This window comes from Ambystoma mexicanum, chromosome 8 (assembly GCF_040938575.1).
Source record: "Ambystoma mexicanum isolate Mex_15411 chromosome 8, UKY_AmexF1_1, whole genome shotgun sequence".
Lineage (NCBI taxonomy): Eukaryota > Metazoa > Chordata > Amphibia > Caudata > Ambystomatidae > Ambystoma > Ambystoma mexicanum.
In genome coordinates, this window is record NC_090929.1 from 47,971,081 (window position 1) to 47,996,616 (window position 25,536).

Consider the following 25,536-nt stretch of genomic DNA (forward strand, 5'->3'; position numbering starts at 1 on the left):
TGCGTCAACTGCACACAAGAGTGCTGGGAATATACATGTCCCCAGTTTCAGGAAGTCGAGACCATGTGCTAACAAATATTCAATTATTATATTTATGTACAAGCTGAATAGGAGGGCGGCTAGCACACAACCCTGCCACACCCCCCTCTCTACCGAAAAAGTATCAGTTGTTTCCCCTCCCAATCCCCGCCTCACAGAGCCACCATTATTAGAATAAATGGACATAATACAGGACAGCCATGAATCTGGTACTCCCTTATTTCACAGAACAGGACACAATTTAAGTCTTGACATACTGTCAAATGCGGTCTGTAAACCGACGAAGATGGCATACATCCTATGATGTTGCAAGGACACATACTTTGCCAGGACTGTGTATAACCGAAGGCACTGCTCTACTGTTCCAATACCTGGCTGAAATCCAGCCTGTAAATGGTTAATGTGGTTGCCTTCGCTGACCCAGCACTGTAGATGAGTCAGCAGTCTCCGTTCATATACCTTCCCGACTGCATCTAACAGTGAAACCAGTCTGTAATTCCCAGGCTTCTTGTTATCTACCTTCTTATACAACGATATTATAATTGCCTCAAGCCATGATTGGGGCACATCAACCTTACTTGCAACATAATCAAATACACGGGTTAACACAGAGGCCCAGATCGAGGGTTCATCTTTTAACAAATCAATGGGAATTCCATCTGGCCCCGGGTCTTTCCCACTCCCGAGCCCCATGATGGCCTCCTCCACCTCAACCAATGCCAATTTCATCTGGCTTATTACCACTCTGCTACCCTAGTGAGACACACGGCTTGTCCCGTCCTTTCTTATACAGATTTGCAAAATGGTTAAACCATTTGGTTGCAGCAATTTGGCTACAGACCGGTCCCACCTAAATCACTTCACGCCCCCACCAACCAACCTCCAAAAATGTACCTCGTCGCCATTCCTGCTATAGGACAGTAATTCACCCCATTTGTTTGTATAGTATTGTGCCATTTTCGCTGCCACTACAGCCTTATATATTATCTGCAGGTTCTTTACGCTACACTTGTCAACCACTCCTACATTTTTAAGACAATTTAGCAAATTCTGCTTTGCTAACATACAGTCTCCATCAAACCACCCCTTGTTGTCCGAAATGTATTTCCTAATACCGATACCTGGCTTGGTGAAGTGTGACGACGTAATCTTCACCATGCCACGGTATTGTTCTCTAGGGTTAGGAGGATTAGAGTCACCCAGGCCGATCCCCACATATATTGCGATACTCGCATATATTTGTGGTTTAACCACACTGTCGTCCAATGAAGACCATTTAATAGCCTGCCTGGAATTGCCTTTAACAGTAACTGAGCTCCTCCCTCTCTTATTCCCACTTATATTCGCCCCCCCCAATCAAACCTTAAAGAGCAGCATAGAGGGTGCTGGTCACTCTCTGATCGTCTTATGACTTCCACACTGGTAACCACGTCCCAGTATATCACATTGACCAGAATATAGTCAATTTGTGAACTGCCCTGCGAACCGTCATGAGTTACTGGTGCAGGCGTGTTTGGGGGAATCTTCCCATTGCATGAACGCACGCCCTCCTATATAACCTAGCAGCTTCGTTGGAACCCTGAAGTAGCCTAACAGGTTTAACAGACTCCCATTTTGGGATCCCAATGCTACATCCTGGTCATCCCAGAGACCATTTAACACATCTATTGCCTTACAGCCTTAATGGAGGCCTAGAGACATGTCCTCCCTATTTCTCATGAGGAAATGTGGCCAAAGTCCAGATCTGTGTTCTATTACTGGCGTGCACACTTGGTATGGTATAGTACGGTATGGTAATGTTTATTTTTAAAGCACCTATACACAAGGCAAGTGTTTCAAAGTGCTCAAGAAGGGACGGAGCAAGGGGAAAAAACAACAGTCATTCAGAACGATAGAAGTCTGCACAGGCAGAGTAAGTGCATATAATACAATTAACAGTGAAGATAACAGCAAATAGGTCTGACGACAATACTATTTTTCCAAGTGCATTGCGGCGCCACCATGCAAGGAGGGGAGACGGGGAAGACAGATGATCTTCAAGGCATGGTATGTTGAGATCATGCAAGTGCACAAAAGGTGCAGGAGAGGGGAGGGGGAGGACAAGTTCAGGGGTGGGGGGAGTCAAGTGCGCCCAGTCAGAAACTGGGGTAAGTGCTGAGAGATGTCACCCTCATGGCCAAGTGCAGTAGCGATGAGGCAAGTGCAGGGCCGGAGGCAGTGCAAGAGGACTGGCGAGGGTGCCAGGCACCTGTGAGACTCTGAGGTACACCTGGCGGCCAGTCAGCAAAACTGTATTGTAAAGGAGGGAGGGAGTGATAGAGTGGAGAGAGAGGTTAACAGGGTAGAGGGCGAGAGAAGGAGGAGGTGGAGAAGAGGAATGTCTTAAAAAGTTTCCGGAACTTAAAGAGATCAGGCTGAAGATGGAGGACGGCAGGGAGGCTATTGCAGAGGGAGGGAGGCCCCTGCTGAGGATAAAGGTCTCCCTCCAAATCTCTGCTTGGAGAACCGCCTCACTCGCTGAAGTTTGGAGGTAGATGAACAGAGGGTTCGGGAGGGACAGTATTTAGGTAGGCATTGTTGCAGATAGGAAGGTCCCAGGCTCCAGAAAGCCTTGTGGACAATGCATAGAGTCTTGAACTTGTAATAAATGGCGTGATCCTGGTCAAATCACTTTACCTCCCTGTGCCTGAGTTGTGTTCTCTGCCTCTATTGGAAGGGTACTACCCAGAGCACCCTGTTAAAGTCTGGGCATGAGGTTCCACTGGACTAGTGGCCTCCCTTGGGTCTGAGAAGAGGACACTCACCAGCCAGATAGAAATGGATTGGCAGAGCCACACTGAGGGCCAGGTAGGCTTTGTAGCAGTTGCCGGATCGTGACTATACCCTCTCGTCCCACAGGCTGTCTCCTGACGGGCGGATCCTGAAACTGAAGGCTCCCCAGGCCTCCGACGCAGGCAGCTATACATGCGTGGCTTGGAACAATGCTGGCGAGGCCACCAAGACGTTTCTGCTGAAGATTCATGGTAAGCAACATTTCAAAAGATAGGGGACCCTGTCACCCATTGGCTTGGCACTGGGGTCTGATATCAAAAAGAAGCTAAAAGGAAGTGTGTCAAGTGGGAGGAATTAACTCTGCTAATAAAAGCAATTGCTTAAGGTCAAGCAATGACCGCACCAGATAATGTGCAACTTCTTCTCAAAAATAACTTGTAAAACCACCACCAGCCGTTGCAAAAATAAGCATGTTTCAGGATTTAAATTATATTAAATCTAGACAGTTTTAAAAGTTCTCAATGAGAACAACTATTATAATAAATATACATAGTAATTTCATGCCATGTTCTGATAATCAAGACCTAAACCATTAAATCACAAATATTTCACAAAGTGCAAAACAAGAAAACGTGAAGTGTAACAAAAGATAAAACATAAGAAAACCAATACATAAAAGAACATTCAAACCATAGCACTAAAGACAAGGAATAAGTAAGGGCGGGAAGCGCTTTGAAGCAGCTCAATGATCACGCCATGGTAAGCAGCAAACAGGACTATTGCTTGAGTCTCCTACTAGGCATTAGTACCCGGCGAGGGCTCCATCAGAATGAAACAACCATTCTGATTGGCCCTCGTCGGGGCATTACCTGGCCGGGAATCCCTCAGCCGGGATTCCACGGCCATTGTTCCCAGCGGGGGGCTTGGCAGCCCCTCAGCCAATGAGAAGGCTCAAAGCGGGGCTATCCCCGCTTCGAGCCTCCACATGGCTGAGAAGTTGCCTTCGCCCCCCGCCGGGGACTCAGGCATGTTTTTTTTTCCCCTTTCCTCCCATCTCCCCACCCTCCCTCCCCCCTTACCTTCTGCCTCCTTTGTCCACGGCGGGCGGCGTGGCACCCTTCAGCCGTGTAGAGGCCATCCCCGCTCTGAGCCTCCACACGGCTGGAGGTGGCCTTCGTCCCCCGCCGGGGATTCAGGTACGTCTTTTTTATTTTTTTTATTTTCCCTCCCTCTCCCCCACCTCCCCCGCCCTCCCAACCCCACTAACCTTCCTCTCTGTCGTCTTTTGGGAGCGAACGCGCTGGGAACACTTCGCAACGCGTCCGCTCCCGATGGCCGCCATGGAAAAGGAAAATTACTCCGTTTTCCCTTTCCCGGTGGCCATTTTCTTGTTTCAGGGTAGAAAAAACTGCTTTTAGTACCCCGGTCCCACAGATCTTGCGGGCCGGGGTACTAATAGCAATATGCCCCGAGCGGCAGGGGCATATTGATTAATTGCTAAATGGGACATTAGCCGTCTTCATGTAATACAGAACAATGCCATCCATGCAGTGGAGGAGCTTCGCAAATCTGATCATGTGACTGCAGCAAGGAAAGCTCTAGACTGGCAACTTCCTGTCTCTAGCAGAATCCCTTTCCGAGTACAGTGTATCCCACACAGGGGTCTGTCTGGCCAGGGCCCGAGAAACCTCTCTAAATGTGTCTCCTTGCTGCCTATTTGAAGAACCTTAAGGTCCAATAAAACCTGCCTCCTGGTAACCCTACGGTCTGGACTCGTGAGTGTAGCCTGTGGTTCGTACCTGCATGACGCCCCTAAAATATAGAATGCTCTGCCTCCAGACCTGAGAGCTTGTGCGGCGCGTTCCACCGCTAAACGAGGACTGAAAACAGTCATGTCCTCTTAATTACCCAGCTCTCGTCCCTGCCTTTACACCTCCTGTTTTGCTCTATGTTCCTATGTTAGTCCTGTTGTAAGCGCTATTAAGCCTGCGGGCTCTGTTATGCGCTATATACATTAAAATAAATAAATAAAAGACAGTCCTTGGTAGGTGTGCCAAGCTGCTAAGTAACCCCCGGGCATTGTGACAATAGTCTGAGCATTTTAGGGTGGAGAAGTACCCCTGAAGAGAGATGGAGGTGGAAAGAAGAGTGCAGTGGAGCAAGAGGGAAGAGGCTGGTGGGAGGTGGTCCAAAGGAAGGAAGCGGAAATTGTGGTGTAAAACAGCGAAGAGGTGTTTGAAAACCTCGGAGGAGGAAGGCAGAGAGAGTATTGAGGGGAGTGGCTGGAGAGGACATTAAGGAGGTTGGGGAAGGGAGAAGTAGAAGGAAAAAGAGGGGAGATTGTAAGTTGTAGCAGCTGAGAAAAGGAACAGGTATTCTACAAGCCTGAAAGGAGAACGTGGAAGAAGTGGTGAGATATTTGCACGTGGTGGGGCATCAGTGAGAGATTCTGGAAGAGGTGAAGGAGAAAGACATTGGAGAGGAAAGGACATTAGATGCAGAAAGCCCCCCCTAGCCACGTGACTGTTGCAACTCGTTGAGGAGGTGGATGAGGGTGGGGCTTTGGGAATTAGAACGAGGGCCCAAAGACAAAGAGCCGGTGAAGGTACTGTGGCTCCTCCTATAGAGAAGCTTAGCGGGCAGCTTTGGGGCTTACCCTGGTATCATCCGGCTCTAACGTCTGTTGTTATGCAGGCCTAGGGTGCAAGCAGGCCTAGGGTGCATGCACTCCTAGGGTGCATGCAGGTGGGTCCCTAGGAACTGAGGACCTGAATCTACAGAAGCAGGATCCAAAAAAAGAGTGGGGGTGCATCCTTTCAAACTTTCACCAGTCGCCCAATCACATAGAGTCTACACATTCACATTTTTGTGGGCATCGAACAAGATGTGGAGCGCCCTCAAGAAGCCGGACACCGTACTGGTGTCATGTGAGAGCCGGCCTTGGCTCTGCTGCGGTGCCCTCACCTTCAGAAGCAGGCAGAAGTCATGACCATGCATGGCAAGTCAGAAGGGTACTTACATTCATACATTTCATCAAAACTAGTTCCAGTTTGTTAGGGGGACACCTGGCGGATTGATAGATACCCCCAATGTTGCTCTTTCATAGATGCAGTGTCTTACAATTTTAAAAGGAAATTGAATAATTGAAATGGAAAGTGAGATTGATAGGAATGTGTGTATTGAAATGGTTGCAATTATTATGATTCGTAATGTATAGAAAGGATTTGGATAAAGGTTTCAAATGAACCGAAATACAATTAAAACAAATATTTATATATACAACTGGGAAAGTCTGTGTACACGGGCCAAAGTGCGTAAGGACAGACATTTTCAGAGTGTCAATATATTGTGTGGTATTTTTTATTGTAATTGATTGTAATTCATCTTCATAGAAAACATTTTTTTAGGTTTTCATCAACACAGTAGGCCCACTATGTATCCTAAGGCAGACAATACAATAGGTTTTCATTCACACTGTATGACCACTATATATTCCTAAGGCATCAGCTCCCTCTAGCGGTGACAACACGTGAAGGGGCAGTTTCTACTGCGCATGACTGCATCCGACAAACATACATCTGGCCTTTTATTATACAGGATACTCAGTACTAGATTTTGACACGTGGCAGCCTCTATAGCAGCTCTCCGGAGACAGCAAGCAGAATCCCACCAATATCCTGAATCGGTTAACCTCTGCCACCAACCAGTGGAGCTGATCCATCTAACTGGACAAGGTTACTTTGCACGAGTAACAGGGTGTGCTTGTATACCCTAATAATACATTGCTCATAGCCTCCCAGGTCACATCCTACACGATCAATGAGTGAGATCTTATCTTAGAAAACGTTCAGTAAACCAGCCAGGAAAAAGCAAACCTTTCAGGGCCTCATAGCAGAGGTGCAATTTAGAACTGTTTTATTCACACTGCTTCCTTGCGTTGGTAGATTTTTCACTTTTATGCCAAATCTCCCTTCACCTGTGAGACCCCCAGCACTTTTTGCTGGACTTGGGTGAGGGGGAACATTTTCCCCACTCACCCCTTCTTTTACTCTTGCTATGGGGGTCATTTTTCTGTCTCTCCATACCTTATTTTTGGAGTCATGCTTTCCTACAACTTTTTCGGATCTGTGATATACTTTTGCAGCACACATCACTTTCTGTGCAGTGTTGCTAGGGAGCCCCTTGGGCTTTCTTTTTTATTTTATTTTTTTTCTCCTTGTAAGTACACATGTTCCCAAGGGTAGTGGGATATTTTTTACCCTCTCTACATTTTATTTTGTGAGATCAGCACACACCGCCTTATGTGAAGTGCTGGGGGGTTACTCTGTATTCCCTTTTCTCACTGCTCCGGTAACGTTTCTGGTACAGTGACAAGCATACCTGAATGGCTGGTGGCAGTGGACGTGTTCTACTGACTTTTGTGCAATGTTTACCCACAGACTTTGCTCACAGCCCCGATAATGCACAGAAGGGTAAGCATTGACAATAAATGGTGACTGTACTCTTTTTTCACCATTTCTTGTGTGCTTGTCCTTTCTTGGTCAAAAAATACAGAGCCATGCGAAGCAAGGAAGAATCTTTTGCTGGGAGCTGAAGGCACGCCCCTGCATGCGCACTCCAGAAAAATACAACCCGCTAGGGAAAAATGCCCAAGACACTGCTTGCAAGGATAACACATATTTTTTTCTACAAAATAGAAGTACATCACCAAAGAACTCTGCTGCCACCAAAAGTTCTGAGCTCCGTCGGCATGAGTGGCACATTGTAAGCACAAACTACACCACTGATGATGTAACCATATACAGTACAATTCTACAATACTAATTGGAGGAGTCCTATACATTTAGGGCCGGCTCCATATGGGATGCCAGGCCATTGTTCCACCTTCATCTCTCCATCTCCGTCCACGTGGGCACTGCTGGGCTCGTCATCCGCGGTGAAGTTGGCCTAACAATTAATTGACTACTAACACAAACAATGTTATTTTATTGTTGCAACTGTGCAACCGGCAGATACAGAGATGAGCTAGGGGGAGGGCTGAGGTCACACTAACTTGCATGCTCCACTCATGTCCCAGACAGATCAGCAACTCCCAAGGTCCTCCACCCTCGTTTTGGGCTATAATTCTCCGCCACCCTGCACCTCACTGCAAAAATCACGTGACCCGTTCCTGAAGGCGCAATAGCCTTGCCTTCTGATCTCAGGGATCGATCGAGGGATGTGAAGGTTTAATGGTCGGTGGTCTGGGTTTGGATGGTACTGTGTCATGTGGGGGTCTCAGGATGAAAGCATTGTATAGCTGTATTTCTCATGTGATTAGCAACAAGGGGGTTAATGACCTGGGGCACTGGCTCCATGTTTGACTTGTCCTGGCCCTAAGCTTGGAACTGAGGTCTGCCCTTGCAAGTAAATGCATTCTCCTTTCATGATCATAAACCACCTGAAAGGCCCGTGGCTTGTTTGGATTGTGAAGGCAGACGCTGTCAGATTGCGTCTAAAGCACCTCTGGTTTAGCACTTTTTTTGGCAGTGCTCCAGCTAAGTTCTCAATCCTTAAACCACAGATTGAAGTGGGAGGGAGTGGTCGGGAGCGGTGCTCCTATACTTTTTATTTTTAAGTTTCACTGTTCCTATGCTTCTATTTTAAAAATAAACCGTTCTGGAATGGCTTAGTTTTAATATAAAAGTGTAGGAAGTAGTTGAAGCTTGCACTTTGATGGTGTTTGTGAGGAGCACGGACAGACCAGCATGGAACATCGTTCCACTACTTCTTTTCGTACACTTTGACCACTGCCTTAAACTGGAGACTGGCGAAAGCAACTGGGGGCCTCTTCCATTTTCACCAAGCTGAGACAAGACTACCCATAGTTCTGAATGGCCAGTCCAAACGATGAAAGGCTAGCTGCAATCTGGGATGCACACAGCCCGACTCCTTTAGCCATTGGAACACCTTTCAACAACCCTGTCACAAAACAACCTTTTTAGGAACTTTGTTTAAGATAGCTGCCTTCAAGCGTGCTGGTATGTTTCAATAGCCTGATCTGGTGATCCGCTAAGACAAAAAATCCTTCACCTGGGTTTGAGTAGTGGTGGGTTTCCAACCAGAAATAACTGGTAGTGCTCTGGAGAGGCTGACTCTCTCGTCTGCCCACCTTGTGCCTGGAGCTCTACCCTAGCTGGCACTCGGATGCGTGTTACACTTCGCGCCTAGAAAAACCTGTGTATAGGCGCTTTATAAATGCCATATCATATCATAGAGCAGATATTTGACGGTAGGCTTCCTCTCTCCGCTCTTTGAGCCGTCAGATCATGCTTGGTCGGGTTCCTCCGTCTTCCTGGAACCCTCTTTGCCAGCGTGTTCCCTTTTGGCTAGTGGGTCCCACTTCAGGGAGGGCCAATTCCTCTTCTTTTGGGCTTTCTGGATCACTGTTGGCCCAGGTTTCAAGTCCCCGGTCACTGGATCCTGTAACGCCCCTGTTATAGTAGATCTTTGACTCTCTGTGTTGTTTTGCCAATCCGGAGCCATGCTTGCAGGCACCACCGCCGCAAGGTCTTCCCTCTGGGCCCTGGGTTATACAAGAGGGCTGCCTTTGGGGTCCCTGTGATCAGTGCTAAAGGGATTTGCTTGATGCAGAAGCTTTATTTGAATTCAAGGGAGACATGGTTTGACTGCAAGACTTAGAAATGAAGTGTAAGTTTGCTCAGTTAGAATCGGACAGAGTTTAGAAGGATAAAGAGAGAAAGGCAACAGAACGAGACAGAGCGCTCCAGCTAGAAAGATCAGAATGGAAGCTGCCCAAGAACAGGTCAGTGGGCTGTGTTCGTGCTGGTAGAGAGACTCACAGACCCCCCTTTGTTTGGCTGGACTAGATGGAGGCTGCAAATAACTTTTTTCTTGCTGAATTTCAACCAGGCGTAGGCACCGGCACAGAAAATCAGGTATGATAAGGTGTCTGTAGTGTGCCGAGCCTTCAATATTGTGTGCCTTTCTGCTGGGCAGGAATTTTAACAAACAAAATCATAGGTGCTAGAAATAAAATGCCAATAGCAGAAAGATTGTTTTTATTTTTATTTATTGTGCAATTAGTTGAATTCATTAAAGCTTTAAGCACATTTCATATCAAAATTAATATTAAGCAGAAAGATTGTATCGTTTTTGTAAAATGTATGTTGGAACTTTAAAGCACTCATTGAATGCTCTGTTTTATCTGCAAAGCGCAACCGTTGACATGTCCACACGCCTGTTTGGGAACCGAATTCTCATGGCTCCACAGATTTCTTTGTGGATAGCAGTTTTAGCGTTTATAAAATGTAATTATAATTGGTTTTTTATAACTTGCTTAATAATTCAGTGGTTTCTAAGCAGGGACCCAGGGATCGAACCTGTGTTGCTCAGTGTCGTCTCGCTTCCAAGGCGAGGGTGTTGCCCCTGAATTATCCTCCCGTTGACATTGTGTACAGAAATGTAATTTCTATGAGGTTGTTGTGATTGTGGACTATTATCTCTTTTTTCTTTTTTTAACTGTCTTTTGTATTTTGTCTCTTTGATGTGTTTGTATCTGTGAAAGGTTTTAGTAGAAGCCAAATCACTATCAATAAAAAGAAAAAAGATTTTTTTGGGGACTATAGGACCCAAGGAGAGAGAGGCCGTCTAGAGTTTGGTCTGAGAGAATGTGCCCCCTGTCTCTGTAAACGGTGAAGAAGCGTTTAGACAGGGTGTCCAGGTATTAATCGATACCCTGAAGAAGCGGCGACTACCGCTACTGAGCCTAGCCTGCCGCCCCCGCCTACAAGCTCTGCTGAATACCTGCCTCTTCTCTTCCCACAGTTCCTCCCACTATTGAGCGAGGCGGCAGCGAGTCCAAGGTTCTGTCCAGCGTGCCCGGGGGGCTGGTGACGCTGGAGTGCCTGGCCCAGAGCTCCCTCCCGGTACACATGAGCTGGCTGAAAAATGGACAACCTCTTCTCGCCGCTGATCGACTCAGACTCTCCGCCTCAGGGAGCACGCTAAGGTGGGAGAAGACCCCCGTCTCATAATGCACTAACCACAAGGGATGCAAACTGCTCAATGCTGCCTCGTTATGTGCAATGCATCTTGGGAAATGTATGCTATATGATATGTAGGACCCCTCCCAGTGTGAGGAAGGTCACTGGTAAACCTAGAGCCCCAACCCATGCTAAAGGAATGTGTGCAGTGTGTACAAATACTAGAGACACATATTAATCATCCTTCATTCTCTTCTTCCCAATTTTGCATCCAGGATTTCTCAGGTGCAGATCCAGGATGCTGGAAATTATACCTGTGTGGCCTCTAGCCAAGCCGGAGTGGCTGAGCGGACCTTTGTCCTTGTGATCCAGGGTAAGTGTGCCTTGCTGGCTCAACACCCAAGGAAGAAGATGACAACTTGCCATGAGTAGGGGGGCTTGGGGGACTTGACAGCCTTGACTAGTGGGAACCAGCGCAGCAATGAGTATAACCATCAAACTGAACTCTGAAAGGGCTGAAGTAGCACGGAAACTAGGGCGAACCTGGACACTTGTGCTATCCTAACCATGGTAATTCCAGGGCAAACTGGGCCTGGTGCACTAGTGCTTATTTCAGGAAGGGCGTTTGGAGTTTGAAAAATGTGTTCCCAAACTGAGGGTATGTCTCTTTGGGATTGCTAGATCCTGGTTCTGGCCTCGACCTCTCATTGGTGGACAGTGTCTGTTAGAATGGTTTTTGCTTGTGGAATATTTTGATCACTAAATGCCACGTGCTTCTCCTGATATGCCAGCCCCTCGTGAGGATCACTTTCTCGTGGACGCTGTCTACTTGTACAGCCGACTCTTGGGATGATTGTGAGTTCCTCCGTGTTGGCATGCCCCCGGTGACCAGATTGAGAGCTACCTGGCCAGCCCTGGCACACATCTTGAGCTTGCTTTCATGGCCAATGTCTCATTTGGTTCCCCGTGTTGGCGGCATTCGCCGCGTACTGCCTTTGCCTCTTTGGTTTGGTGGTTCTTCATCATATGACCAGATCTCTGTCAGATGGACACCAGATTCTGGAAACAGTGGTTTCTTCGCCAGTGCCTGCCTCCCAGTGAGGGTATGGATCTCTGTTTAGTCAGTGTCTGTGTGGGTTGGCTTGATGGCCACCATATAAAGGGGTTTCTTTAGTCTGAGGAATAATGCTGAGCTTTTCTATTTTGGCTAGTGTCTCTTTGATTTAGTTGTGAAGACCAAACTGCCTTTACCAACAGTGCCTCTCTAGGTTTGTTGTCCTACTAAGGACTGTTTGTGCTGTTTCATGGGTAATCGTGCTTTGGGATGGCAGTGCCTCTTTAGGTTTGTTGTCCTAGTAAGGACCGTTTGTGCTGTTTCATGGTTAATCGTGCTTTGGGATGGCAGTGCCTCTTTAGGTTTGTTGTCCTAGTAAGGACCGTTTGTGCTGTTTCATGGTTAATCGTGCTTTGGGATGGCAGTGCCTCTTTAGGTTTGTTGTCCTAGTAAGGACCGTTTGTGCTGTTTCATGGTTAATCGTGCTTTGGGATGGCAGTGCCTCTTTAGGTTTGTTGTCCCAGTAAGGACCGTTTGTGCTGTTTCATGGTTAATCGTGCTTTGGGATGGCAGTGCCTCTTTAGGTTTGTTGTCCCAGTAAGGACCGTTTGTGCTGTTTCATGGGTAATCGTGCTTTGGGATGGCAGTGCCTCTTTAGGTTTGTTGTCCCAGTAAGGACCGTTTGTGCTGTTTCATGGTTAATCGTGCTTTGGGATGGCAGTGCCTCTTTAGGTTTGTTGTCCCAGTAAGGACCGTTTGTGCTGTTTCATGGTTAATCGTGCTTTGGGATGGCAGTGCCTCTTTAGGTTTGTTGTCCCAGTAAGGGCTGTTTGTGCTGTTTCATGGCTCGCCGTGCTTTGGGATGGCAGAGCCTCTTTAGGTTTGTTGTCCTAGTAAGGACCGTTTGTGCTGTTTCATGGCTCGCCGTGCTTTGGAATGGCAGTGCCTCTTTAGGTTTGTTGTCCCAGTAAGGGCTGTTTGTGCTGTTTCATGGGTAATCATGCTTTGGGATGGCAGTGCCTCTTTAGGTTTGTTGTCCTAGTAAGGACTGTTTGTGCTGTTTCATGGGTAATCATGCTTTGGAATGGCAGTGCCTCTCTAGGTTTGTTGTCCTAGTAAGGACCGTTTGTGCTGTTTCATGGGTAATCGTGCTTTGGGATGGCAGTGCCTCTTTAGGTTTGTTGTCCCAGTAAGGGCCGTTTGTGCTGTTTCATGGGTAATCGTGCTTTGGGATGGCAGTGCCTCTTTAGGTTTGTTGTCCCAGTAAGGACCGTTTGTGCTGTTTCATGGTTAATCGTGCTTTGGGATGGCAGTGCCTCTTTAGGTTTGTTGTCCCAGTAAGGGCTGTTTGTGCTGTTTCATGGTTAATCGTGCTTTGGGATGGCAGTGCCTCTCTAGGTTTGTTGTCCCAGTAAGGACTGTTTGTGCTGTTTCATGGCTCGCCGTGCTTTGGGATGGCAGTGCCTCTTTAGGTTTGTTGTCCCAGTAAGGGCTGTTTGTGCTGTTTCATGGCTCGCCGTGCTTTGGGATGGCAGTGCCTCTTTAGGTTTGTTGTCCCAGTAAGGGCTGTTTGTGCTGTTTCATGGCTCGCCGTGCTTTGGGATGGCAGTGCCTCTTTAGGTTTGTTGTCCCAGTAAGGGCTGTTTGTGCTGTTTCATAGCTCGCCGTGCTTTGGGATGGCAGAGCCTCTTTAGGTTTGTTGTCCCAGTAAGGGCTGTGTGTGCTGTTTCATGGCTCGCCGTGCTTTGGGATGGCAGAGCCTCTTTAGGTTTGTTGTCCCAGTAAGGGCTGTTTGTGCTGTTTCATGGCTCGTCGTGCTTTGGGATGGCAGAGCCTCTTTAGGTTTGTTGTCCCAGTAAGGGCTGTTTGTGCTGTTTCATAGCTCGCCGTGCTTTGGGATGGCAGTGCCTCTCTAGGTTTGTTGTCCCAGTAAGGGCTGTTTGTGCTGTTTCATGGCTCGCCGTGCTTTGGGATGGCAGTGCCTCTCTAGGTTTGTTGTCCCAGTAAGGGCTGTTTGTGCTGTTTCATGGTTAATCGTGCTTTGGGATGGCAGTGCCTCTTTAGGTTTGTTGTCCCAGTAAGGGCTGTTTGTGCTGTTTCATGGCTCGCCGTGCTTTGGGATGGCGGGCTCCTTATAATGATGCTGAATTCTGCTTGATGACCGCTCCTCTTGGTTGTATGTCTCTTGGAGATCGGTTTGGACTCCGGTGTGATGGTCACTGTTGGCCACCTGCTCTTGATGACCCTGACCTTGTTAATGATGGGACATGCACTTGCTTAGGCTCACTGGCTATTACTGACGTCAAGCTCATACTCGATGGACATTGATACTTTGGGCTTATTTTAAGTAATGTTTGCCAGCTAGTGTCTCTTGAGATGTTTCTCACCTGATGACCAGCGTCTTGTGGAAGTACACTGGCTCCTAGTGCTGTCTGTGAACACTTGTGAATGGACACCGCCTCTTTTCATTGGATGGCTATTTGTGGTGATATCGAGCTCTACTGGTTGGCCAGTTTCTATGGTGTGGCTGACACCTGGTGATGAATTGCTGTTGTTTAAATGGCCGGTGTATCTTGGCATTGGCTGATTGCTTGCACTCTGTTTGGTGTTCAGGTTTCGTAGGGTTTGTCCATCACCTGGTGCTGGTGATCCCTTATGCTCGCATTTTATGACGACACTCTCCTTTTGATTGACTCGTCTTCTTGAACTCTGTTTGAGGGCTGGTTTTCCTATGTGTTTTCTGCTTCTTGGGTTGTTCTTGAGCGAGGTTTGCTGGCCTATGCCTCTGCACACTGGCTCGATCCACACGAGGGCCCTGAGCTTTGTTTTCGAGCCTCTGCTTGGGGTTTTCTGATTCCTGGGCAGGGCTTTGATTCATGTTTGATTGAAATTGACCCTTTGGGTTGGCACCCCTTTCATGGCTAATGTTTTAGGTGCCAGCGGCTTTTGCTGGTGTTCATAGGTCATGTTAAATGATGAGTGTCTGTTTAGGATGGCTGGAGCTTTTCCTTGCTTTGATGGCCTGAATCCCTCTATCTCCCTGGCTTCTGGTGACCTAAACCCCTGTTTGGCTGCAGTCTCTGTGGGCGGGAGCATGAGCTCCATTTCAATGCCTGACTCTCATTGTTGGCTATGGGTTGCACTTAATGAGCAGTGTATCTTTGGGATCTGTTGTTTGACGCGTACTGTCTATTTGAGACGGCAGGCACCCGTTGAGCTCTGCTTAATAAGACACAACCCTTTAGATTGGTGGATCTCTTGGGTTGTCACTCTCTGGTTTCACTAACTTCCATTGAGCTCTTTTTGATAAGACACGACCCTTTAGATTGGTGGATCTCTTGGGATGTCACTGTCTGGGTTCACTAACTACCGTTGAGCTCTGTTGGATAAGACACGCCCCTTTAGATTGGTGGATCTCTTGGGATGTCACTCTCTGGGTTCACTAACTTCCGTTGAGCTCTGTTTGATAAGACACGCCCCTTTAGATTGGTGGATCTCTTGGGATGTCACTCTCTGGGTCCACTAACTTCCGTTGAGCTCTGTTTGATAAGACACGCCCCTTTAGATTGGTGGATCTCTTGGGATGTCACTCTCTGGATCCACTAACTTCCGTTGAGCTCTGTTTGATAAGACACGCTCCTTTAGATTGGTGGACCTCTTGGGATGTCACTCTCTGGGTTCACTAACTTCCGTTGAGCTCCGTTTGATAAGACACGCCCCTTTAGATTGGTGGATCTCTTGGGATGTCACTCTCTGGTTTCACTAACTTCCGTTGAGCTCTGTTTGATAAGACACGCCCCTTTAGATTGGTGGATCTCTTGGGATGTCACTCTCTGGGTTCACTAACTTCTGTTTAGCTCCGTTTGATAAGACACGCCACTTTAGATTGGTGGATCTCTAGGGATGGGGCGATGGCCCTGATCATTGTGTTTTGCCAGCCTCTATTTGCGTTGGCAGGTGTTTGATTTCATACTTTGGGCCAGCTGATGGCCTTGTTTGATGCTCAATTGTGTATGTGTGGATTTATTTGCTGCTTTTTGGTGGTTGAGGGCTAGGTCTGGTGGCCAATGTCTCCTTGCACTGGAAGCTCTTATTGAGGACCCTGAGATCTCCCTGGCTGGTGGTTCTCTCCATTGCTCGGCTCTGAGATAAACCTAAGCTGTGTTTGAAGGCCAGTGCCTTTTTGTAGCTCAGTTTAATGGGCAATGTCTGGCTTGCTTGACTGCCTCTTTCAATGATATTTCACTCTCTTACGGTGCAGGTCTTCCCGTGCTGGAGCAGGCCGAGAGCACCAAAGATGTTGCGGTGCTGGAAGGATCTGCCGTGACCTTCACCTGTGAGGCTCTTGGGACCCCACGGCCTGCTCTGTCCTGGGTCAAGGATGGAGAACCATTCACCCTCAGAAGCAACCTGATCACTAATGGCCTGGGAACGAGACTGCACCTGAAGCAAGTCCATGCCGGCGATGCAGGACTTTACTCCTGCATTGCCGTGAACCCAGCGGGGGAAGTCAGCAAGCACTTCCGCCTCGCTGTGATGGGTAACACATGTTATATGTTGCATGCACATACTGTACATCGCTGCTGCCATGGAAGCTCCACCGTTCTAAAGGTCCTACACCCGGCATCAGGTGTCCCATTGAGCAGTGAAGCTTCCATGTCAATCCACAGCTCTAGCCGGGCCATTCAGAAAGGTCCTACACCAGCATCAGGTGTCCCATTGAGCAGTGAAGCTTCCATGTCAATCCACAGCTCTGGCCTGGGCCATTCAGAAAGGTCCTACACCCAGCATCAGGTGTCCCATTGAGCAGTGAAGCTTCCATGTCAATCCACAGCTCTGGCCTGCGGCATTCAGAAAGGTCTTACACCCAGCATCAGGTGCCCATTGAGCAGTGAAGCTTCCATGTCAATCCACAGCTCTGGCCTGCACCATTCAGAAAGGTCTTACACCCAGCATCAGGTGCCCATTGAGCAGTGAAGCTTCCATGTCAATCCACAGCTCTGGCCTGCACCATTCAGAAAGTTCTTACACCCAGCACCAGTGGACCCATTGAGCAGTGAAGATTCCATGTCAATCCACAGCTCTGGCCTGCGCCATTCAGAAAGGTCCTACACCCGGCATCAGGTGTCCCATTGAGCAGTGAAGCTTGCATGTCAATCCAAAGCTCTGGCCTGCGCCATTCAGAATGGTCCTACCCCCAGCATCAGGTGTCCCATTGAACAGTGAAGCTTCCATGTCAATCTCCAGCTCTAGCCGGGCCATTCAGAAAGGTCTTACACCAGCACCAGTGGACCCATTGAGCAGTGAAGCTTCCATGTCAATCCACAGATTTGGCCTGCGCCATTCAGAAAGGTCTTACAACCAGCATCAGGGGTCCCATTGAGCAGTGAAGCTTCCATGTCAATCCACAGCTCTAGCCGGGCCATTCAGAAAGGTCTTACAACCAGCACCAGTGGACCCATTGAGCAGTGAAGCTTCCATGTCAATCCACAGCTCTGGCCTGGGCAATTCAGAAAGGTCCTACACCCGGCATCAGGTGTCCCATTGAGCAGTGAAGCTTCCATGTTAATCCAAAGCTCTGGCCTGCGCCATTCAGAAAGGTCCTACCCCCAGCATCAGGGGTCCCATTGAGCAGTGAAGCTTCCATGTCAATCCACAGCTCTAGCCGGGCCATTCAGAAAGGTCTTAAACCAGCACCAGTGGACCCATTGAGCAGTGAAGCTTCCATGTCAATCCACAGCTCTGGCCTGCGCCATTCAGAAAGGTCTTACAACCAGCATCAGGGGTCCCATTGGGCAGTGAAGCTTCCATGTCAATCCACAGCTCTGGCCTGCGCCATTCAGAAAGGTCTTACACCCAGGATCAGGTGTCCCATTGAGCAGTGAAGCTTCCATGTCAATCCACAGCTCTGGCTGGTCCATTCAGAAAGGTCCTACCCCCAGCATCAGGTGTCCCATTGAGCAGTAAAGCTTCCATATCAATCCACAGCTCTAGCCGGGCCATTCAGAAAGGTCTTACACCCAGCACCAGTGGACCCATTGAGCAGTGAAGCTTCCATGTCAATCCACCGCTCTGGCCTGCGCCATTAAGAAAGGTCCTACCCCCAGCATCAGGTGTCCCATTGAGCAGTGAAGCTTCCATGTCAATCCACAGCTCTGGCCTGCGCCATCCAGAAAGGTCTTACACCCAGCACCAGTGGACCCATTGAGCAGTGAAGCTTCCATGTCAATCCACAGCTCTGGCCTGGGCCGTTCAGAAAGGTCTTACACCCAGCATCAGGTGTCCCATTGAGCAGTGAAGCTTCCATGTCAATCCACAGCTCTGGCCTGGGCCGTTCAGAAAGGTCCTACACCCAGCATCAGGTGTCCCATTGAGCAGTGAAGCTTCCATGTCAATCCACAGCTCTAGCCGGGCCATTCAGAAAGGTCCTGCACCCAGCACCAGTGGACCCATTGAGCAGTGAAGCTTCCATCTCAATCCACAGCTCTGGCCTGCACCATTCAGAAAGGTCTTACACCCAGCATCAGGTGTCCCATTGAGCAGTGAAGCCTCCATGTCAATCCACCGCTCTGGCCTGGGCCATTCAGAAAGGTCCTACACCCGGCATCAGGTGTCCCATTGAGCAGTGAAGCTTCCATGTCAATCCAAAGCTCTGGCCTGCGCCATTCAGAAAGGTCTTACACTCGGCATCAGGGGTCCCATTGAGCAGTGAAGCCTCCATGTCAATCCACCGCTCTGGCCTGGGCCATTCAGAAAGGTCCTACACCCGGCATCAGGTGTCCCATTGAGCAGTGAAGCTTCCATGTCAATCCAGAGCTCTGGCCTGCGCTATTCAGGAAGGTCCTACCCCCGGCATCAGGGGTCCCATTGAGCAGTGAACCTTCCATGTCAAACCACAGCTCTGGCCTGCGCTATTCAGAAAGGTCCTACCCCCGGCATCAGGGGTCCCATTGAGCAGTGAAGCTTCCATGTCAATCCAAAGCTCTGGCCTGGGTCATCCAGAAAGGTCCTACCCCCAGCATCAGGTGTCCCATTGAGCAGTGAAGCTTCCATGTCAATCCAAAGCTCTGGCCTGGGCCCTTCAGAAAGGTCCTACCCCCAGCATCAGGTGTCCCATTGAGCAGTGAAGCTTCCATGTCAATCCACAGCTCTAGCCGGGTCATTCAGAAAGGACTTACACCCAGCACCAGTGGACCCATTGAGCAGTTAAGCTTCCATGTCAATGCACAGCTCTGGCCTGTGCCATTCAGAAAGGTCTTACACCCGGCATCAGGTGTCCCAGTGAGCAGTGAAGCTTCCATGTCAATCCACAGCTCTGACCTGGGTCATTCAGAAAGGTCCTACGCCCGGCATCAGATGTCCCAGTGAGCAGTGAAGCTTCCATGTCAATCCACAGCTCTGGACTGCGCCATTCAGAAAGGTCTTACACCCAGCATCAGGTGTCCCATTGAGCAGTGAAGCTTCCATGTCAATCCACAGCTCTGGCCTGCGCTATTCAGAAAGGTCTTACACCCAGCATCAGGTGTCCCATTGAGCAGTGAAGCTTCCATGTCAATCCACCGCTCTGGCCTGGGCCATTCAGAAAGGTCTTACACCCAGCACCAGTGAACCCATTGAGCAGTGAAGCTTCCATGTCAATCCACAGCTCTAGCCGGGCCATTCAGAAAGGTTTTACACCCAGCATCAGGTGTCCCATTGAGCAGTGAATCTTCCATGTCAATCCACAGCTCTGACCTGGGTCATTCAGAAAGGTCCCATACTCAGCATCAGGTGTCCCATTGAGCAGTGAAGCTTCCATGTCAATCCACCGCTCTGGCTTGGGTCATTCAGAAAGGTCCCACACCCGGCATCAGGTGTCCCATTGAGCAGTGAAGCTTCGATTTCAATCCACAGCTCTGGCCTGGGTCATTCAGAAAGGTCCTACACCCGGCATCAGGTGTCCCATTGAGCAGTGAAGCTTCCATGTCAATCCACCGCTCTGGCCTGCGCCATTCAGAAAGGTCTTACACCCGGCATCAGGTGTCCCATTGAGCAGTGAAGCTTCCATGTCAATCCACAGCTCTGGCCTGCGCCATTCAGAAAGGTCCTACACCCAGCATCAGGGGTCCCATTGAGCAGTGAAGCTTCCATGTCAATCCATAGCTCTGGCTTGGGCCATTCAGAAAGGTCCTACCCCTGACATCAGATGTCCGATTGAGCAGTGAAGCTTCCATGTCAATCCACAACTCTGGGCTGGGTCACTCGGAAAGGTCCTACACGCAGTATCAGGTGTCCCATTGAACAGTTAAGCTTCCATGTCAATCCAGAGCTCTGGCCTGGGCCGTTCAGAAAGGTCCTACCCCTGTCATCAGCTGTCCCATTGAGCAGTGAAGCTTCCATGTCAATCCACAGCTCTGGCCTGGGCCATTCAGAAAAGTCCTACTCCCAGCACCAGGGGTCCCATTGAGCAGTGAAGCTTCCATGTCAATCCACAGCTCTGGCCTGGGCCGTTCAGAAAGGTCCCACACCTGGCATCAGTGGTCCCATTGAGCAGTGAAGCTTCCATGTCAATCCACAGCTCTGTCTTGGGCCATTCAGAAAGGTCCCACACCCGGCATCAGTTGTCCCATTGAGCAGTGAAGCTTCCATGTCAATCCACAGCTCTGGCCTGCGCCATCCAGAAAGGTCTTACACCCAGCATCAGGTGTCCCATTGAGCAGTGAAGCTTCCATGTCAATCCACAGCTCTGGCCTGGGTCATCCAGAAAGGTCCTACACCCAGCATCAGGTGTCCCATTGAGCAGTGAAGCTTCCATGTCAATCCACAGCTCTGGCCTACGTCATTCAGAAAGGTCCTACACCCGGCATCAGCTGTCCCATTGAGCAGTGAAGCTTCCATGTCAATCCACAGCTGTGGCCTGCGTCATTCAGAAAGTTCTTACACCCAGCATCACGTGTCCCATTGAGCAGTGAAGCTTCCATGTCAATCCACAGCTCTGGCCTGCACCATTCAGAAAGGTCCTACACCCAGCATCAGGGGTCCCATTGAGCAGTGAAGCTTCCATGTCAATCCATAGCTCTGGTTTGGGCCATTCAGAAAGGTCCTATCCCTGACATCAGGTGTCCCATTGAGCAGTGAAGCTTCCATGTCAATCCACAGCTCTGGCCTGGGTCACTCAGAAAGGTCCTACACGCAGTATCAGGTGTCCCATTGAGCAGTTAAGCTTCCATGTCAATCCAGAGCTCTGGCCTGGGCAATTCAGAAAGGTCCTACACCCGGCATCAGCTGTCCCATTGAGCAGTGAAGCTTCCATGTCAATCCACAGCTCTGGCCTGCGCCATTCAGAAAGGTCCCACACCCGGCATCAGTGGTCCCATTGAGCAATGAAGCTTCCATGTCAATCCACAGCTCTGGCCTGTGCCATTCAGAAAGGTTTTACACCCAGCATCAGGTGTCCCATTGAGCAGTGAAGCTTCCGTGTCAATCCACAGCTCTGGCCTGGGTCATTCAGAAAGGTCCCACACCCGGCATCAGTGGTCCCATTGAGCAGTGAAGCTTCCATGTCAATCCACCGCTCTGGCCTGCGCCATTCAGAAAGGTCCTACACCCAGCATCAGGTGTCCCATTGAGCAGTGAAGCTTCCATGTCAATCCACAGCTCTGGCCGGGACATTCAGAAAGGTCTTACACCCAGCACCAGTGGACCCATTGAGCAGTGAAGCTTCCATGTCAATCCACAGCTCTAGCCTGCGCCATTCAGAAAGGTCTTACATCTAGCACCAGTGGACCCATTGAGCAGTGAAGCTTCCATGTCAATCCACAGCTCTGGCCTGTGCCATTCAGAAAGGTTTTACACCCAGCATCAGGTGTCCCATTGAGCAGTGAAGCTTCCGTGTCAATCCACAGCTCTGGCCTGGGTCATCCAGAAAGGTCCTACACCCAGCATCAGGTGTCCCATTTAGCAGTGAAGCTTCCATGTCAATCGACAGCTCTAGCCGGGCCATTCAGAAAGGTCCTACACCCAGCATCAGGTGGCCCATTGAGCAGTGAAGCTTCTATGTCAATCCAAAGCTCTGGCCTGGCCCATTCAGAAAGGTACCACACCCGGCATCAGTGGTCGCATTGAGCAGTGAAGCTTCCATGTCAATCCACCGCTCTGGCCTGCACCATTCAGAAAGGTCCTACACCCAGCATCAGGTGTCCCATTGAGCAGTGAAGCTTCCATGTCAATCCACAGCTCTGGCCTGCGCCATTCAGAAAGGTCCTACACCCAGCATCAGGGGTCCCATTGAGCAGTGAAGCTTCCATGTCAATCCATAGCTCTGGCTTGGGCCATTCAGAAAGGTCCCACCCCTGACATCAGGTGTCCCATTGAGCAGTGAAGCTTCCATGTCAATCCACAGCTCTGCCCTGGGTCACTCCGAAAGGTCCTACACGCAATATCGGGTGTCCCATTGAGCAGTTAAGCTTCCATGTCAATCCAGAGCTCTGGCCTGGGCAATCGGAAAGGTCCTACACCCGGCATCAGCTGTCCCATTGAGCAGTGAAGCTTCCATGTCAATCCACAGCTCTGGCCTGGGCCATTCAGAGAGGTCCCACACCCGGCATCAGGTGTCCCATTGAGCAGTGAAGCTTCCATGTCAATCCACAGCTCTAGCCTGGGTCATTCAGAAAGGTCCCACACCCGGCATCAGTGGTCCCATTGAGCAGTGAAGCTTCCATGTCAATCCACCGCTCTGGCCTGCGCCATTCAGAAAGGTCCTACACCCAGCATCAGGTGTCCCATTGAGCAGTGAAGCTTCCATGTCAATCCACAGCTCTGGCCGGGACATTCAGAAAGGTCTTACACCCAGCACCAGTGGACCCATTGAGCAGTGAAGCTTCCATGTCAATCCACAGCTCTGGCCTGCGCCATTCAGAAAGGTCCCACACCCGGCATCAGTGGTCCCATTGAGCAATGAAGCTTCCATGTCAATCCACAACTCTGGCCTGTGCCATTCAGAAAGGTTTTACACCCAGCATCAGGTGTCCCATTGAGCTGTGAAGCTTCCGTGTCAATCCACAGCTCTGGCCTGGGTCATTCAGAAAGGTCCCACACCCGGCATCAGTGGTCCTATTGAGCAGTGAAGCTTCCAAGTCAATCCACCGCTCTGGCCTGCGCCATTCAGAAAGGTCCTACACCCAGCATCAGGTGTCCCATTGAGCAGTGAAGCTTCCATGTCAATCCACAGCTCTGGCCGGGACATTCAGAAAGGTCTTACACCCAGCACCAGTGGACCCATTGAGCAGTGAAGCTTCCATGTCAATCCACAGATCTAGCCTGCGCCATTCAGAAAGGTCTTACACCCAGCACCAGTGGACCCATTGAGCAGTATAGCTTCCATGTCAATCCACAGCTCTGGCCTGTGCCATTCAGAAAGGTTTTACACCCAGCATCAGGTGTCCCATTGAGCAGTGAAGCTTCCGTGTCAATCCACAGCTCTGGCCTGGGTCATCCAGAAAGGTCCTACACCCAGCATCAGGTGTCCCATTTAGCAGTGAAGCTTCCATGTCAATCCACAGCTCTAGCCGGGCCATTCAGAAAGGTCCTACACCCAGCATCAGGTGGCCCATTGAGCAGTGAAGCTTCTATGTCAATCCACAGCTCTGGCCTGGGCCATTCAGAAAGGTCCCACACCCGGCATCAGTGGTCCCATTGAGCAGTGAAGCTTCCATGTCAATCCACCGCTCTGGCCTGCACCATTCAGAAAGGTCCTACACCCAGCATCAGGTGTCCCATTGAGCAGTGAAGCTTCCATGTCAATCCACAGCTCTGGCCTGCGCCATTCAGAAAGGTCCTACACCCAGCATCAGGGGTCCCATTGAGCAGTGAAGCTTCCATGTCAATCCATAGCTCTGGCTTGGGCCATTCAGAAAGGTCCCACCCCTGACATCAGGTGTCCCATTGAGCAGTGAAGCTTCCATGTCAATCCACAGCTCTGGCCTGCGCTATTCAGAAAGGTCCTACACCCGGCATCAGGGGTCCCATTGAGCAGTGAAGCTTCCATGTCAATCCATAGCTCTGGCTTGGGCCATTCAGAAAGGTCCCACCCCTGACATCAGGTGTCCCATTGAGCAGTGAAGCTTCCATGTCAATTCACAGCTCTGCCCTGGGTCACTCCGAAAGGTCCTACACGCAATATCAGGTGTCCCATGGAGCAGTTAAGCTTCCATGTCAATCCAGAGCTCTGGCCTGGGCAATCGGAAAGTTCCTACACCCGGCATCAGCTGTCCCATTGAGCAGTGAAGCTTCCATGTCAATCCACAGCTCTGGCCTGGGCCATTCAGAGAGGTCCCACACCCGGCATCAGGTGTCCCATTGAGCAGTGAAGCTACCATGTCAATCCACAGCTCTGGCCTGCGCTATTCAGAAAGGTCCTACACCCGGCATCAGGGGTCCCATTGAGCAGTGAAGCTTCCATGTCAAACCACAGCTCTGGTTTGGGCCATTCAGAAAGGTCCTATCCCTGACATCAGGTGTCCCATTGAGCAGTGAAGCTTCCATGTCAATCCACAGCTCTGGCCTGGGTCACTCAGAAAGGTCCTACACGCAGTATCAGGTGTCCCATTGAGCAGTTAAGCTTCCATGTCAATCCAGCGCTCTGGCCTGGGCAATTCAGAAAGGTCCTACACCCGGCATCAGCTGTCCCATTGAGCAGTGAAGCTTCCATGTCAATCCACAGCTCTGGCCTGCGCCATTCAGAAAGGTCCCACACCCGGCATCAGTGGTCCCATTGAGCAATGAAGCTTCCATGTCAATCCACAGCTCTGGCCTGTGCCATTCAGAAAGGTTTTACACCCAGCATCAGGTGTCCCATTGAGCAGTGAAGCTTCCGTGTCAATCCACAGCTCTGGCCTGGGTCATTCAGAAAGGTCCCACACCCGGCATCAGTGGTCCCATTGAGCAGTGAAGCTTCCATGTCAATCCACCGCTCTGGCCTGCGCCATTCAGAAAGGTCCTACACCCAGCATCAGGTGTCCCATTGAGCAGTGAAGCTTCCATGTCAATCCACAGCTCTGGCCGGGACATTCAGAAAGGTCTTACACCCAGCACCAGTGGACCCATTGAGCAGTGAAGCTTCCATGTCAATCCACAGCTCTAGCCTGCGCCATTCAGAAAGGTCTTACATCTAGCACCAGTGGACCCATTGAGCAGTGAAGCTTCCATGTCAATCCACAGCTCTGGCCTGTGCCATTCAGAAAGGTTTTACACCCAGCATCAGGTGTCCCATTGAGCAGTGAAGCTTCCGTGTCAATCCACAGCTCTGGCCTGGGTCATCCAGAAAGGTCCTACACCCAGCATCAGGTGTCCCATTTAGCAGTGAAGCTTCCATGTCAATCGACAGCTCTAGCCGGGCCATTCAGAAAGGTCCTACACCCAGCATCAGGTGGCCCATTGAGCAGTGAAGCTTCTATGTCAATCCAAAGTTCTGGCCTGGCCCATTCAGAAAGGTACCACACCCGGCATCAGTGGTCCCATTGAGCAGTGAAGCTTCCATGTCAATCCACCGCTCTGGCCTGCACCATTCAGAAAGGTCCTACACCCAGCATCAGGTGTCCCATTGAGCAGTGAAGCTTCCATGTCAATCCACAGCTCTGGCCTGCGCCATTCAGAAAGGTCCTACACCCAGCATCAGGGGTCCCATTGAGCAGTGAAGCTTCCATGTCA

General features: G+C 49.9%; 1 protein-coding gene across 2 annotated transcripts in view; it reads left to right on the forward strand.

Annotated features, from left to right (window-relative positions):
- Positions 1-25,536, forward strand: part of HMCN2 (hemicentin 2) — a 936,787-nt gene that overhangs the window by 675,162 nt on the left and 236,089 nt on the right. For both annotated transcript variants that reach the window (XM_069609262.1, XM_069609261.1), the window contains 4 exons: positions 2,938-3,062; positions 10,639-10,822; positions 11,072-11,169; positions 16,112-16,390. In XM_069609262.1, the coding sequence (XP_069465363.1) occupies positions 2,938-3,062; positions 10,639-10,822; positions 11,072-11,169; positions 16,112-16,390 (686 nt within the window). The remainder of the gene's footprint in view (positions 1-2,937; positions 3,063-10,638; positions 10,823-11,071; positions 11,170-16,111; positions 16,391-25,536) is intronic.